Below are 16,221 nucleotides of genomic sequence, written 5' to 3'. Positions count from 1 at the left end.
AGAAAAAGAGAGAATAGTATTGCTTCTCTGCTGTTAGAGATGCCCTGATAATTCCCCCCAAAAATAAAAGATGCCCTGCTAAGTGGTTATGCACTAATTTGCCTCCAGTAACCGATAATCCATCCGGCAATCATTGTGGTTTTGGAACTAAGCAGCAGCTAGAGAGCTAGCTAAGCCAGGCACCAAAGTGAGGGAGGAGAAACTCACAAGCTAGCATTGACACTTGAATTTCAACGGACCTAGTCAAGTCTACCAAACCAAACCAAAACAACCTCCCTCACCTCATCATCGATCCATCATCACAATCACACACACACATTTCTGAATTAATCTACTCCGTATAGCATGACTAAAATATAAAAGTAAAACCAACCCAACCCAACGAAACCCAACGCGGACGCGGTGTACTCGACTCGTTCTCCGTCGATCCATCCATCCACCCACCTACAACCCCGAAACAGAAAGCCAAGCCACCAAGCGAGAAATCAAATCCAAGCAAACCGAACCAAACCCGAGCTCCCGAGCTCCATCCATACATCCATGTCGTCTCCTCCCTCTGCCTCTCAATGCTAATGTCTCGCCGCCCCGGCCTCGCCACCAGCACAACGCGCCTCCTCGTGCTCGCCTTCCTCCTCGCCGTCGCCGCGGGCGCCGCGCCGCCGTCGCCGCGCCAGTTCTCCACCGTCGCCATCTCCCACACCGCCAACAGCACGCTCGTCTGCGCCCTCATCATCGACAGGGTCAACGAGGATGGCGGCGGCAACTCCAAGCTCCAGTGCAAGTCCATGCCCGACGGCGGCCTCACGTCCTACCCGTCGGCTGACATCCCCTTCAACGCCATCGCCGCCGGCAAGGACTTCCTCTGCGGCCTCATGGCGCCCGTCGGCGGCCACGCCGCCATGCGCTGGTGGTCCTTCTCCGAGGAGGAGCAGGCCAGGCGGTCTCGCCCCGTAGGCCGGCGCATCTACTGGGGCCCCTCGCTCCGCTCCATGTCCGCCGGCGGCCCGCACGTCTGCGGCCTCTCCGACGACCACGACCCCACCTGCTGGGAGTGGCCCGGCCTCGACCTCCCCAAGGGCCTCGACTTCTCCCTCATCGCCCTCGGCCAGGACTTCCTCTGCGGCATCGTCAAGGGCAACGACACCGCCATGAGGTGCTACGGCGGCCGCATGCCGCCGACGCCCCAGTTCACGGCCGACGGGGTTGCTGTCACGTTCCAGACGGTCGCCGCTGGGCGCCGCCACGCCTGCGCCGTGGACAAGCTGGGCGGCCTCGTGTGCTGGGGCGACGGGAACCCCACGGTCCGTCTCGACGAGCTGCCGGCCGACATGATGGCCATGGCGCTCGGCCGCAACACCACGTGCATACTCGCCGGGAACGGCACGGTGAGGTGCTGGGGCGTGAAGGTGCCGGAGGAGTACACGCACACCACCTTCGTCTCCATCGAGGCCGACGGCGACACGGTGTGTGCCGTCATGACGAGCAACTACTCCGTCGTCTGCTGGGGGAACGACGGCCGCTTCGACGGGAGGCACCTCGTCTACAACAACACCATGCCGGGAGCCTGCGCCCCTAAGAGTAACTGCTCCTGCAACATCGTACCGGACTCAGGGAGGCTTTGCGGCACCGGCGGCGGATTGGGCGGCGAAGAACTCGCCGTGTGCAGCCCGTGCAAGCAGCCACTGAACGCGTCCAGGATCGTCGTCAGCAATGGCAGTACGGCCCAGCTCGGTGACGACGGTGGTGATGCGAAGAAGAAGAAGACGCTCTTCGTGGGGCTCGGCGTGGCCAGCGCCGGCGTCTTGGTGATCATCGTAGCAGGGCTGACGTTCTACGTGCTGGCGTCCAGGAAGTCGGACAAGAAGGCGCACGCCACCGTCCGGCTCGGGGAGTCGTCGTCCAGGCGGCTCTGCCGCGACGGCGACGTGGAGATCATGGTCATGCCGGCGCGGGAGCGCTCGGCTTCGCAGCCTGCGCGACCGCTCGGGTGCGAGGAGTTCACGCTCAAGGATCTCTCGCGGCTGACCAACGCGTTCGCGGAGGAGGCCAAGATCGGGAGCGGCAGCTTCGGGTCCGTGTACCGCGCGAAGCTCCCCGACGGGCGGGAGGTCGCCATCAAGCGCGCCGAGCGCGCGTCCACCGGTGCGCGGCGGCGGAGGCGGTTCGACGCGGAGCGGGCGTTCCGGTCGGAGCTGAGGCTGCTGTCCCGCGTCAACCACCGCAACCTGGTGTCCCTCCTGGGCTTCTGCGAGGAGCGCGGCGAGCGCATCCTCGTGTTCGAGTTCATGCCGCACGGCGCGCTCCACGACCACCTCCACGGCGAGGACGCCGGGTCCGGCCACTCCCCGCTCTTCTCGTCATGGGAGGCGCGGCTCCGCGTGGCGCTGGACGCCGCCCGCGGCGTCGAGTACCTGCATTGCTACGCCGTGCCGCCCATCATCCACCGCGACATCAAGCCGTCCAACATCCTGCTCGACGACGACTGGACGGCCAAAGTCTCCGACTTCGGCCTCTCCCTCGTGAGCGGCGCGTCGGCGTCGGCGAGCCCGACGACGACGTCGGGGACGGCCGGCACGGTGGGGTACATGGACCCGGAGTACTACCGTCTCCAGGAGCTGACGGAGCGGAGCGACGTGTACAGCTTCGGCGTGGTGCTGCTGGAGCTGGTGACCGGAAGGAAGGCGATCCACCGGGACCAGAGCCAGGAAGGGAGCGGGTCGCCGAGGAACGTGATCGAGTTCGCGGTGCCGGCCGTGGAGGGCGGAAACATCGACAAGATCCTCGACAGCCGGGTGCCCGCGCCTCGGGGGCACGAGGTGGAGGCGGTGGCGCGCGTGGCCAAGATCGGCGCCGAGTGCGTCCGGCCGCGCGGGCGCGGGCGGCCGGTGATGTCGGAGGTGGTGGCGGAGCTGGAGTGGGCCGTGACGCTCTGCGAAGAGTGCGTGGTCCGGTCGGCGAGCGGCGGGCGGAACAGCAGCTCCCGGAACGGCGGCTCCGACATGTCGCGGTCGAGGTCGAGATCGGAGTCGGAGGACCGGAGCCCGTACCACACGCGCGAGTTCAGCTTCGGGTCGGGCCGGGTCGCCGGCGTCGGACATGCCAGGTCCTACTCAACCATGTAAAGATTTGATCTTTTTTTTCTTCTTTTACGGTGTCTGTGTAGGAAGGGTGAATTAGTTATTGTCCATAAAATTTTACAGGAAAAAATACAGTGAGAAATCAAAACAAGTTCTCATAATTTTGCAAGAGATGGATGGATCGATCAATGGGTTTGCTGTAAATTGTGGCGGTTAATTTAACGTTTTGTGGTTCGTGGAGAAGATGAAATGAAACCACAGAGTATGTAGATTTAGGGGAAATTTTAGTAGTGGTGGGTTTGTACGTACTTGGTAGGTTGTAGGTAGAGCTATACTTAAAAGCTCAACAAACAGCTGTTGATTATATATACATAAATGAAAAATAGGGTCATATGGTACATGGATGCATCTATAAGTCATACCATGATTTGATTCTCTACCGTCTTGTACTACAAGTCTACAATAATGTCCCTTGCTGTTTTATTATCTCTCGTTTCATTCTCTGCAAATGGTGGTTGTACAAACACTTGAACGTCCACATGAATATGAAAATGCATATAGTACCACGCAAAGGCTAGGTGTATTTTTCTTGTGGCTTAAGTTGAAATTAAAGACCATTTCAAGGACACTTGCTGTTGGCAGGTAACTTGATGAGGTGAACGACTGTTACAAGTGGTACAATTAGTTTGGTGAAGTCTCCGGTAGCTCACCAAACAAACAAGGAAAACATCAATCAGAAATAGAAATCATTAAGCAGTCTACCAATTTCTTTGTTTGTATGCTGTCAAAGATACCGACGTAGACATACATATATTAAATTAAAGGGACCACGTCAGTATTTTTCTTCCAAACGGAGAGAGTAGTATTTTGGTTGATAGTTGTAATTTGACCGGTAAAACATCCGATGCGTACAATGATTTCATCACACCGCACCCAACTGCCAGAGGTTAATTAGACTGGCAGTGGCATTTTATTAGGCAACAATGGACTAGGCAATATGAAAATTCTGCTGTAGAGAAAGGCAATATGAATGAATATATGAATATGAAGAGAAGAAGGTGGCCACCACTGCACCAAGGATGTGGAGAGGGAGAAGCTGGATTCCATCCAGACTAGCTGTATTGTAGGGTGGGCAGACCGTTTCCATTTCCATTTCCATTTCCACCCAAAAAAACAAAGAGAAGAGAACAAGAAAGCTATACTTTTTTTGTTGAGGAAAGCTATACTTGCTGTTGGTGTGGCATGTAAATAAAAGTATTTTTCAAGGTCAACCCCTTGAAATTGAAATGGGATCTTGCTCCAGAAGGTCAGCTCCACACACGCCATTTGCAGGTCTACAGCTGTGTTTGGAGAATGGACTGAATTGAACCCTTCTGTTTGGACCGTATCCTATCCCGGCCATTCGTTCCACGCGCTTTGTTTTGGTTTTTTGTACTTTCGCAGTCAGGACACCAGCCGAAAACTGAAGATAAAACAAGTAAAGGAAGAATCGTTTCAACTTTCAAGAAGGGAAGGGAAAAGAAGAGGCTTTTCCAGCTGTTCATTGATTTGGTGGCTCCTCCCCTCAGGTCGGCGCCCGGCTGACTGACTGACGGTCACACAATGACAATATATACAGTTGCGCTGCCGCGTATACTCTGGGAGCTGGGTGGGGTGGGATTTGACGTGTGTTCGCTGTGGCTGGGGTAGTGTGCGCATCAAGCAACAAGTGATCGCAATCGACTCGCGGGCTTCTTTCCGCCGAGCTGCTTTAATTAATTTCCCTCCCTCCCTGGCTGGCTGCTTTGCCGGGTGATCGATCGATGGAGATACTCTCCCACTAGCCACGTACAGGAAGCTTCTGGGTCCCTCCCTCCCTCTCTTGCCCTCCTCGTTACGTACGTAGGTTGATTAACGCAGCACCTTGTTTCATTCACATTAGCAGCCGGCCTTTTTCCGAATCCTATGCCAGGATGTGTTTTTTCAGTTTCACATCTCCTCTTTTCTGAATCTGATGCTGCTGCTTGCTACCAGTGGCAGGTTTTGAGGCAACCCGGTCGTTTTCAGAGCGGTTGCTATAGGTGCCAAATGAGTGAGTGAGAGAGCCTTTCCGGCCGGCCGGTACAAGGCGTTTGCTTCTCCGTTGCTTCCTTCTTTTCTGCCTTCCTGGTTCTCGGTGCTACACCGCACCGGTGCAAAGTGGCCGACATCAGTTTTTGCTACCATGCATAGGCTGGACGAACTATCCAGTGCAGCTGCAGGCGTGTATTATTGTACCACATTTCTCGAGAGTGGCGATAGAGCGGACGAGCTCGCTTGCTCCTGCTAGGTGGACGAATGGAATAGCGTGATGTTGGAGCTGGCATTCAGTGCTTGCAGAAACACAGGTGAGTTTGCGCAGGGAAAAGGTACGCATGTGGACGTGGGCCAGTACGATGAAATAACGACGTGGGTGGGTGCAGTAACGGAGAGCTAACGATGCCGTCGCTACAGGATGAAGCACACTCTTTTTAGTTGGGATGCAATACTTCCATGTAAAACAAGTTATTTTGGAGCGAATGCACTTCCTCTAAAACCGAAAAAGTTTTTTAAGGGAAAACTGAAAAAAGTTAGCAACACACTTCGCAAAAAAGCTACTGGAGGGAATGCTTTATTATTATTATTATTTTCTGGTTTTATTTACATTTTATTTTTGATTTGTCTATTCTTTTGGGTAAATTGCATGTGCTAAAAAAAATAGTGGACGTACGTTAAAGAGTGGATATAAAGAAGTTAATGTGAGGTTCTCAAGAAAAAAGTTCATGTGTATTTGAAAAACTATGTTTATATGTGTGTAGAAAATAACAGTTGCGCGACATATCCCGACTCCCGAGGAGAACATGTGCCTAGTGATTCCGTGAGCGGGCGAGCTCGTGCACTCCTATGACTATTCGGATATAAATACATTTGAACTACATGTATAAACAAATTGCCTCTCTAGCACAATGACAAATAATCGTCTTGCCAAAAGAACTCATAAGCTCTTGACATTCATAGGTTATGGTGGCTATCGATGCTATGTACACGTTCAGATCGAGCACCGAGCGAACAATCTTATATCCTATGCTACCAAACATTAGTTGCTCTCATGCTACCATTTTTTTAATAAAAACTATCTTTAAAAAATTCAAAAACAATTGTGGGTGTTTACAATATGTAGGAATTTCAAGTTAAAATACGAAATACACATGGAGAAAAAAAGGCAAATCCGAATGTGAACAGTGTCATTTTACCTTTTGTCTTTTAGTGATAATGTCATGTTGAATTTGTCTTTTTTGTTTCTCAATGCGTATTTCAAAAAATTATTTGAATTTTGTACAGATTGTAGACACATGTCTTGTGAACACTCATAATTACTTTCAGAATTTTTTGTAACATGTAAATATGTTTTTTGAAAAATGATAGCATGGGAGCACCTAATGTGTGATAGAACCTGATATTCTCAGCATCTTGAGATAGCTGTTTGCTTGAGTCGCAATGTAGAACCAGGTTTTTTTTTTCTAGTGTGCATACACAACCAGATAACCAGAGCGATGAGTCCTTTACACTGTTGCCTTGAATTAGTCTACGCTCTTGCAGGGTAATGAACTGGGACGCGGGTACAGGACGGAGCGGGACGTCGGGGCTGTTACCGTGGAATGACGTGACGGGACAATGTGGGCCAGCTGCGTACATTAAAGTTGCATCCTCTGACCCATGAGCTTATTCCTTTCCCAAATCTTGAGGTGTGGGACGGTGTGTGATACCGTGACAACGCGAGGACGAGCGCTCCTTTCAATTTTCGCACATTTCTCACGCTACTATGGGCCATTAAGGCACACGTGCATTCCATCTTGCATGTGTGCATGGATAGCGAAAAGTACCTCCTTTTCCTCATTCTGATCGCTTCGACCAAACATTTGTATTCTCCTATCTGCTAAATCAATGAAGCCAGCAATAACTGGATCTTTCAAAAAAAAAAAAACAATCTCAACAACAACAACAGCAACAACAAAAATCCCCGAGAAACCACATTACTACGTTCAAATTATTAAACTTGGGGCCACATATGCATCAAGTATAAGATGTTGATTTATTGCCACAGTTTCTCTACTCCTACTATAAAAGATTCACTTCGTGATGATGGTGTGTCTGTCATCCGCCAATTCTGATCATTAGATTTGCATCTAACGCATGTGAGGTAAGTTGTGACATTTTTGCAACAAGACCCCACCTCTCTGCTCCAATTTGCAGAAAACACCTTAATATCTTGAAACCAACCACACACCCTTCACCTCATCCAAACAACCACGAGGAATACAATTTGAGTGAAACATAACATACCTTGGCCTACCGCTTTCTACGAGTAAGGTGCCCCACTTTGTCACTCTTGCCACTACTTCACAAGCTCGAGAAGAAGCTCTCCACTTGACGAGCTTTGATGTTCTGGCGTGACGACAGTCTCGCTCTTGCTCGGCATGTACTACGTGTCATCTGTTTCACTACCTCATCGTCATCACCTTCAACAAAGCGATCATGAACTTGGTGAATCACATCATTCGGAACTTCCTTTGGGACAGTCGCAAGGACGGGTTTGGTGGCCAGTGCCTCCTCAACTGATGAGGACATCAATACCATTGTTACACCCATAGCCCCTGCTGCTATACATACTGGACCAATCACTAGAGCTCGTGCACGCCAATTGAATTACCAGGTACTTTCGTTTCTTGGTAATAATTCTAATGTTCATGAGAATATGATGCTGGCTAAATTGGATACATTTGTGTTGATTACTAATGAAGGCCCTAGCATGGACAAGAGAGATGAACACTGGAGCGGAAACAAGCATAGAGATGAAGGCGCGTGCGAAGGGAACCAGAACGGCGTTTCTAGTGCAAATTTCAGTACTTTGAAGCCTCCTTGATGACATACAAGGACATCAACAAAAATATACAAGATGCCCTTTCATAAATTTCGTCCATAGCTTATAATAGGTGCCACGCCACCTTATTTTTGGGCCAGGCCCATGTAATTTCGAAATACTTGAATATAGGCTGTTTTTAGAGTCCGTATGTGTGGGGAAACAAGAGTTACGGTTGCTTTCGGACCCCTCCTCCAAGGGTCACGAAATCCCCCCTCTTCCTCCATATACACAACCCTTAGGCCGTCGTTTAGACTTTGGGTTTTGTTTAGATTAAAGTTTGCCATAGCCGCAACTTCGCGTACTTCATTTGTGTTCAATGACTAGACCAAGACATCACAGAACCCCACCTTGATCAATAAAGTTTTCTTCTTATATTCGCAATATCCAGATTGCAATCTCAGTTTCTTGCTTGTTCTTCATTTGCTTGCAGGAAATAGACCCTCGTGGTCAGGTTGATCATGCTCTGGCGTGGTCAATAACCTCTCGGAGTTGGTTTAGCGATTGCTAAGGCGCGATATCCTCGCACGTTCGTAGTTGGATCTTCAAAGTCTACTCCTCCGAAAACGATAATCACCATCTCATCGAAAGATGGGACACCTTTACCTCTATCATCAACTGACAGTGTGTGTGCCGCTCAGCCTCGTTGGGCCAGCTCGAGATTCGAGATCTCCAGAGCTCCGGACAAGTGGGAGCGAAGGGCGGTACTGCCTTGGGCGCAATGCTCACCAGGGGTACCACGACCGCCAGGTCTGCCCCGGTGACATCCGGTGAGATGACGTTGGCTCTTGCCAGGGCTGCCGTGACGACCCCCAAGCATGCCCCGGCGACGTCCGGCGCTGTGCCCTCCTCCATCTCGGACATAAGCCTGCACCTCATGCGGCGGCCGCCACTGCCACAGTTGTCCTTGCGTCGTCGCGGTTCCAGCTCCACCGCTTGCACCATCCGCCGCACTCTGCACCGAGCCAGCAGTATCGCCCGCTGGTGATCCCTGTCCGCTTTTAGGACGACCCTGGCTAACCTGGCGACTTGCTCGTATCGCGTTTCCTGCTTCCTCTGGCCATCGTCGTGAGAGGCGACGGCATGGCCGTCGACCGCCAAGCCGACCATTGTGCCTTCAGCCTCGATTCCGCCGTCGCGCAACTCCATCCCGTCGTCGGCCGTTGGGGGTTTCCCGGTATGTGTGGGTAACTAGCTAGCAAGTGGATCGGTAGCGAGTTGCCGTCGCCGGGCATTGTTGTGGTTATTTATAGCTAGCAGCTGGCTAGGGGATTGGGGATTTTACAATTTACCCCTGTGGACCACAGGAAGCTGTCGCTGGAGCGCGGGAAGACTGAGTGGAGCACACAACCCGACAACCGCATGTGGTGTCACATGTTATCATACACGTGTTAACATAAGAAAACGTATGTGTAACTTACTAATCATCGCACACGAGTACTTGAACACGCATCGTGTGCGATACCCCTAGCCATCGCAAGCATCTAGTTTGCATTTTTCAAATTTTTTTCTACACATAGAATCACACATGAATTAACTATAGTAATCGTCTGTGTTATATTTTCTCATCGCAAACAGTTTATCCGAGTGGGTTGTTTGCCAGGTATCACACACATCTTGTTTACATGAATCGTTTGTATTCTTTTGGCTCATCGCAAATAGTTCATCTATGTGAACTGTATGCCGCGTATCACACATATCTTGTTAAGTTGAATTATTTATGTTGTGTTGCCTAATCGAAAACAGTTCATCCGAGTGAACTGTATGTCATATATCGCACAAACCTTGATCTCGTTGACCATTTCTGTTGCGTTCCCTAATCGGAAACAGTTCATCCGAATGAACTGTATGTCGTATATAGCACAAACCTTGATATGGCTGTCCATTTTTGTTGTTCAGGCTCATCGCAAACAGTTCTTCTAGATTAACTGTATGCCACGCATCGCACACGCAACTATAATCTGAATCGTGTTTGATGTCCCCGCCATCACAAACGTTTTGTATCTTTTTTGACGGTTTATTTTACATCACCATTTGCGATTAATGCATCACACACAGTTTCATCGAAGGGTCTCTGGTTGTAGTGTCATGTTTGGACCATTACTACTTCTTGAGCTTGCGTTGGTTTTTTCCCTTGAAGAGGAAATGGTGATGCAGCAAAGTAGAGATAAGTATTTTCCTCATTTAAGAACCAAGGTATCAATCCAGTAGGAGGAACACACAAGTCTGCAATGATCATGCACAAAAGAGTTCAGAGAAGACTCAAATAATATTCATAGATAATCTGATCATAAAGCCACAATTCATCAGATCTCAATAAACGCACCACAAAAGAAGATTACATCGAATAGATCTCCAAGAACATCGAGGAGAACATTATATTGAAGATCAAAGAGAGAGAAGAAGCCATCTAGCTACTAGCTATGGACCCGTAGGTCCGTGGTAAACTACTCACACATCATCGGAAGGGCAGCAAGGTTGGTGTAGAGGCCCTTCATGATCGAATCCCCGTGCAACAGAGTGCCGGAAAAGGCCCCAAGATGGGATCTCACGAGAACAGAAGCTTGCGGTGACGGAAAAGTATTTTTGGTGTGCCCTCTGGTATACAGGGAATATTTGGTATTTATGGAGCTGGGATTAGGGTTAGAGGAGCCACAAGGGGCCCACAAGCTCATAGGGAGAGCCTGGTGAGCTTGTGGCTCACCCGTGGGCCTTCTGGCCTCCTCCCAAAGCTTCGTGGTTGTCTTCTGGTCCAAGAAAAAACGTCAAAAAGTTTCATTCCATTTGGACTCCGTTTGGTATTGATTTTCTGTAGAAGACAAAAACAAGGAAAAAATAGCAACTGGCACTAGGCACTAGGTTAATAGGTTAGTCCCAAAAATGATATAAAATAGCATAATAATGCATATAAAACATCCAAGATGGTTAATATAATAGCATGGAATAATAAAAAATTATAGATACGTTGGAGACGTATCAAGCATCCCCAAACTTAATTCCTGCTCGTCCTAGAGTAGGTAAATGATAATAACATAATTTTTGATGTGGAATGTTACCTAACATGTTTATCATGCAATCTTTATTTATTGTGGCATGAATATTCAGATACATAAGATTCAAAACAAAAGTTTAATATTGACATAAAATAATAATACTTCAAGCATACTAATAAAACAATCCCGTCTTCTCAAAATATCATTGCTAAAGAAAGTTATCCCTACAAAATCATATATTTTGGCATGCTCTATCTTCATCACACAAAGTATTTATCATGCACAACCCCGATGACAAGCCAAGCAATTGTTTCATACTTTTAATGTTCTCAAAAATTTTCAACTCTCACGCAATACATGAGCGTGAGCCATGGATATAGCACTATAGGTGGAATAGAATATGATGGTGGAGGTTGTGTGGAGATGACAAAAAAGGAGAAAGTCTCACATTGACGAGGCTAATCAATGGGCTATGGAGATGCCCATCAATTGATGTCAATGCAAGGAGTAGGGATTGCCATGCAACAGATGCACTAGAGCTATAAGTGTATGAAAGCTCAAAAGAAAACTAAGTGGGTATGCATCCAACTCGCTTGCTCACGAAGACCTAGGGCAATTTGAGGAGGCCCATCATTGGAATATATAAGCCAAGTTCTATAATGAAAAATTCCCACTAGTAATATATGAAAGTGCCAAAATAGGAGACTCTCTATCATGAAGAACGTGGTGCTACTCTGAAGCACAAGTGTGGAAAAGGATAGTAACATTGTCCCTTCTCTCTTTTTCTCTCATTTTATTTTTTCTTTCTTTTTCTTTCTTTTTTATTTTTTTATTTTGGGCTCTTTGGCCTCTTTTTTATTTTATTTTGGGCTCCTTGACCTCTTTTTATTTTAAGTCTGCAGTCTCATCCCGACTTGTGGGGGAATCATAGTCTCCATCATCCTTTCCTCACATGGGACAATGCTCTAATAATGATGATCATCACACTTTTATTTACCTACAACTCAAGAGTTACAACTCGATACTTAGAACAAAAATATGACTATATGAATGCCTCATGTATGATTGCTACTTCTTGAGCTTGCGTTGGTTTTTCCCATGAAGAGGAAAGGATGATGCAGCAAAGTAGATATAAGTATTTACCTCAGTTAAGAACCAAGGTATCAGTCTAGTAGGAGATACACGCAAGTCTCCAATCTATGCACCTGCGCAAACAATCAAAAACTTGCACCCAACGGCGATAAAGGGGTTGTCAATCCCTTCACGGTCACTTGCAAAGGTGAGCTCTGATAGAGATAGATATAAAAGCTTACTAAAACGTAAAACAAAGTAAAAGTAAACAAATTGCAGCAAGGTATTTTTGGGTTTTTTGGTTTATAGATCTAAAAATATATGATGAAAAATAGACCCGGGGGCCATAGGTTTCATTAGAGGCTTCTCTCTTGAAAGCAAATAATATGGTGGGTGAACAAATTACTGTCAAGCAATTGATAGAAAAGCGCAAAGTTATGACGATATCCAAGGCAATGATTATGCACATAGGCATCACGTCCGTGTCGAGTAGACCGAAACGATTCTGCATCTACTACTATTACTCCACACATCGACCGCTATCACTACTGCAGGATGGTCCAAACGCGACACTACTACTATTACTCCGTGTCAAGTAGAGGCTTGCGGTGGCGGAACTTCCGATCTATGTTAACCCCGAAGGGTTTTGGAATATTTGTGAATTTATAGGGTAAAGAGGGGGTGCAGGAGGCCACCGAGGTGGGCACAACCCACCTGGGCGCGCCTGGGCTCCCAGGCGTGCCCTGGTGGGTTGTGCCCCCCTCGGGGCACCCCCAGGTGCTGCTCTGTCCCAATGGATGTCTTCTGGTCCAGAAAAAATTTCCAAAAAGTTTCGCGGTGTTTGGACTCCGTTTGATATTGATTTCCTCGATGTAAAAAACAAGCAAAAAAACAGCAACTGGCACTGGGCACTGGTTCAATAGGTTAGTCCCAAAAAATGATATAAAGTGGCTATAAAATGATTGCAAAACATCCAAGAATGATAAAATAACAACATGAATACTTCATAAATTATAGATACGTTGGAGACGTATCAAGTAACACCCACATAAAAATTACGAAGGAGAACGGTAGTAGATTGCTTATGAGTAGATCTATTTTGAGCATTGCAAATTCTATACCAAGCATCTTTTAACTTTTCTCCTCCCTTTGCTTAAAATTGAGAACCTCACTTTCGGGAGTAGTAGCAATGGTAGAAGGACTAGTCATGAAAGCGAATCAAGCGATCTAGCACACGAGCAAACGAGAAGCAAACGAAAAGACGAATGGAAGAAGGGCGAATAAAAAGGCAAATCTTTTTGTGTTTTTCTGAAACTGTTTTAGAAGTGGGGGAGAGGAAAACGAGAGGCAAATGGCAAATAATGTAATGCAAGAGATGAGAGTTTATGGTGGGTACTTGGTAGGCTTGATGTAGATCTCCCCGGCAACAACGCCAGAAATTCTTCCTGCTACTTCTTGAGCTTGCATTGCTTTTTCCCTTGAAGATGAAAGGGTGATGCAGCAAAGTAGAGATAAGTATTTCCCTCAGTTAAGAACCAAGGTATCAATCCAGTAGGAGATACACGCAAGTCTCCAATCTATGCACCTGCACAAACAATCAAACACTTGCGCCCAACGCGATAAAGGGGTTGTCAATCCCTTCACGGTCACTTGCAAAGGTGAGATCTGATAGAGATAGATATAAAAGCTTACTAAAACGTAAAACAAAGTAAAAGTAAATAAATTGCAGCACGGTATTTTTGGGTTTTTTGGTTTATAAATCTGAAAATATATGATGGAAAATAGACCGGGGGCCATAGGTTTCACTAGAGGCTTCTCTCTTGAAAGCAAATAATACGGTGGGTGAACAAATTACTGTCGAGCAATTGATAGAAAAGTGCAAAGTTATGACGACATCCAAGGCAATGATTATGCATATAGGCATCACGTCCGTGTCTAGTAGACCGAAACGATTCTGCATCTACTACTATTACTCCACACATCGACTGCTATCCAGTATGCATCTAGTGTATTAAGTTCACGAGCTGTACGCCATGTCGGAGAAGTCGGAGAGGCCACCAGAGAAGGACTCGATGACGGTTGAGGCGCCAATCAGCGTGGGGACCGATGTCACCAACGATGGTCGGAGTAGACTAAGTGGTCGGGGTAGATGACGATGACGTTGTCGACGAGCTGGTGCTGGATGAAGACTAAGGGGGTGGACGCGGCGCAGCTCGGGTGAGCGAGCTGCAGCGGCGCCGAAGAAGAGCGGCGGCGGTGGCTTGGTTAGGAGCGCGGCGACGATGCTCGAAGTGGGTGAGGAGAACCCAACAGCATGATGAAGACCAACGCGGACAGTGGCGTTCCCGCGCCAAGGGAGGCGGCGCGGCGCGTACCACGTGAAGTCAATGCGTGGGGACGGTGAAGTGGACCGCGAGCCGCGGCGCTACAACCCGAAGGGGCGATGCAGCGGCAGCGGGCAGGTCGGGGCGACGGCGGAAGACCTCGGGGTGGTTGCGGGGACCACGAGCCGCGGCGCTACAGCCCAAAGGGGCGGTGCAACGGCTGAGCGCGGGATGGTGCAACCGCGGGGACGACCTTGGGGCGGCGGTGGGGACCGCGTATCGCGACACTACGGCCCGAAGGGGAGACGCAGCGGTGACGCGCGCGCGAGTCGATACAGCCGCAGGGAGAACCAGGGGGCGGCGGTGCTGCGGCCCGACGGGGCGACGCAGCGGCAGCCCATTGCTCGATCGGTGGAGGGGCGCGCTGAACTCGGGGACGATCTTCACGGGACTTGCGAAGACGCACGCAAGCAACCGGCCAAGTCAGTCGCACGGCGTGGATGAGACGAATCGCGGACGGACGGGTGATCCATCCGATCGCGCACGAGGTCGAAGATAATGTACCGGATCGCCTGGTGATGATGAGAAGCCTCTGTTGGTGGCGCACATACGTCGAAGCTAGCTTCGACTTTATACTCCAATGCATGAAGTGCATGCGGATGCTTTGATTCACAGGAGGCAGCGGTTGGTGTGCGTGATGGCTAGCACCAACGCATCACCGCGTGAGCGGCCGTCCGTCCAACGTGAAGCCTGGGACACCAAGCAGCAATTGATCCGGGTGGATGGAGGCGGGGTTGATGGAGGGATCCCAATCAGATCATGAGACGACGACCGACAGAAATCGACAACAGATGGAAGTGTGTACATGGGTGTCCCTTGGGACACCGTGTGTGGCATCTGGCCGCATAGTTGAAGATGAGGCTGGTGTAGTCGCAACCGAAGTCAGAGCAGAGGCGCGGAAAGGTCGACGGACGGCGGCGGGCGACGCAAGCCGATCTTAGATCGGAAAACCAAATAAGAAGTACCGATCAAGATGACCGAAGTGAGAGAGAAAAACCCGGATAAAGGATTGAGAAAAAGACTCTCTAGGGCAGCCGGTCAACATGACCTGCAGACGAACCCTAGGTACGGGCGGCGCGGCCCCCGACGACGGTCATGGAGGCCGACTGCCCCGGGGCGGCACGCAGAGCGGAAGCTGTGGGGACGGCTAGGGTTGAATCGGTTAGGCTGATACCATGTTAGAAGGGAGAGAGAGATTTGGTGGAATAGTTGTTGTATTGCTTGGCCTTGTGGGCATATATATAGGAATAGTGTTAACTGAAGATTAGGGAGAGAACTCACACACATCTCATTAGCACGTAGGCAGGGGGTATATGTACACTTGCGGAGCCACACCGGCCTAGTGGAGATCATGGGGTGAGCCACTACTCGAGGACGTGCGCCACTAACCTATACAGGGGGCAGCACAGTCAACTGTCATACGTATGTGCAAGGCTATACAAGGGCACATACGGTATACTCTAACACCCCCCCGCAGTCTGGACGTCATCGGCAGCGACGCAAAGACTGGATCGAAAATCAAGGAAGACGTCCGTGGGCAAGCCTTTGGTCATGATGTCGGCGAGTCGGGATGTGGAGAACACGGAACTGGCCCAGAGCGACGCGCTCGCGAACGAAGTGGATGTCGAGCTCGACGTGTTTCGTCCGGCGGTGGTGCACTGGGTTGACGGAGAGGTAGACGGCGGAGATGTTGTCGCAATAGACAATGGTGGCCTTGTGCACCGGTGCGAGGAGCTCGCCGAGGAGCTGACGGAGCTAGATGCATTCGGCGGCCGCGT

At 49.5% G+C, this 16,221-nt stretch overlaps 1 protein-coding gene across 1 annotated transcript; it reads left to right on the top strand.

Moving 5' to 3' along the window:
• On the top strand, positions 1–3,349 carry LOC109743349 (serine/threonine-protein kinase-like protein CCR4). Its single transcript, XM_020302442.4, has one exon. It carries the CDS (start codon positions 567–569, stop codon positions 3,120–3,122), a length of 2,556 nt encoding a protein of 851 aa, XP_020158031.1. The 5' UTR covers positions 1–566; the 3' UTR covers positions 3,123–3,349.
• The last annotated feature ends 12,872 nt before the right edge of the window (positions 3,350–16,221 follow it).

The sequence above is a fragment of the Aegilops tauschii genome, chromosome 7 (genome assembly GCF_002575655.3).
Source record: "Aegilops tauschii subsp. strangulata cultivar AL8/78 chromosome 7, Aet v6.0, whole genome shotgun sequence".
Taxonomy (NCBI): domain Eukaryota; kingdom Viridiplantae; phylum Streptophyta; class Magnoliopsida; order Poales; family Poaceae; genus Aegilops; species Aegilops tauschii.
Note: the sequence above shows the minus strand (reverse complement) of the source record. Positions and strands in the feature narration are given on the sequence as shown.

Bases quoted from the DNA above. Each gene is read 5' to 3' on its own strand.
- LOC109743349 (XM_020302442.4), top strand. From the start codon at position 567: ATGCTAATGTCTCGCCGCCCCGGCCTCGCCACCAGCACAACGCGCCTC.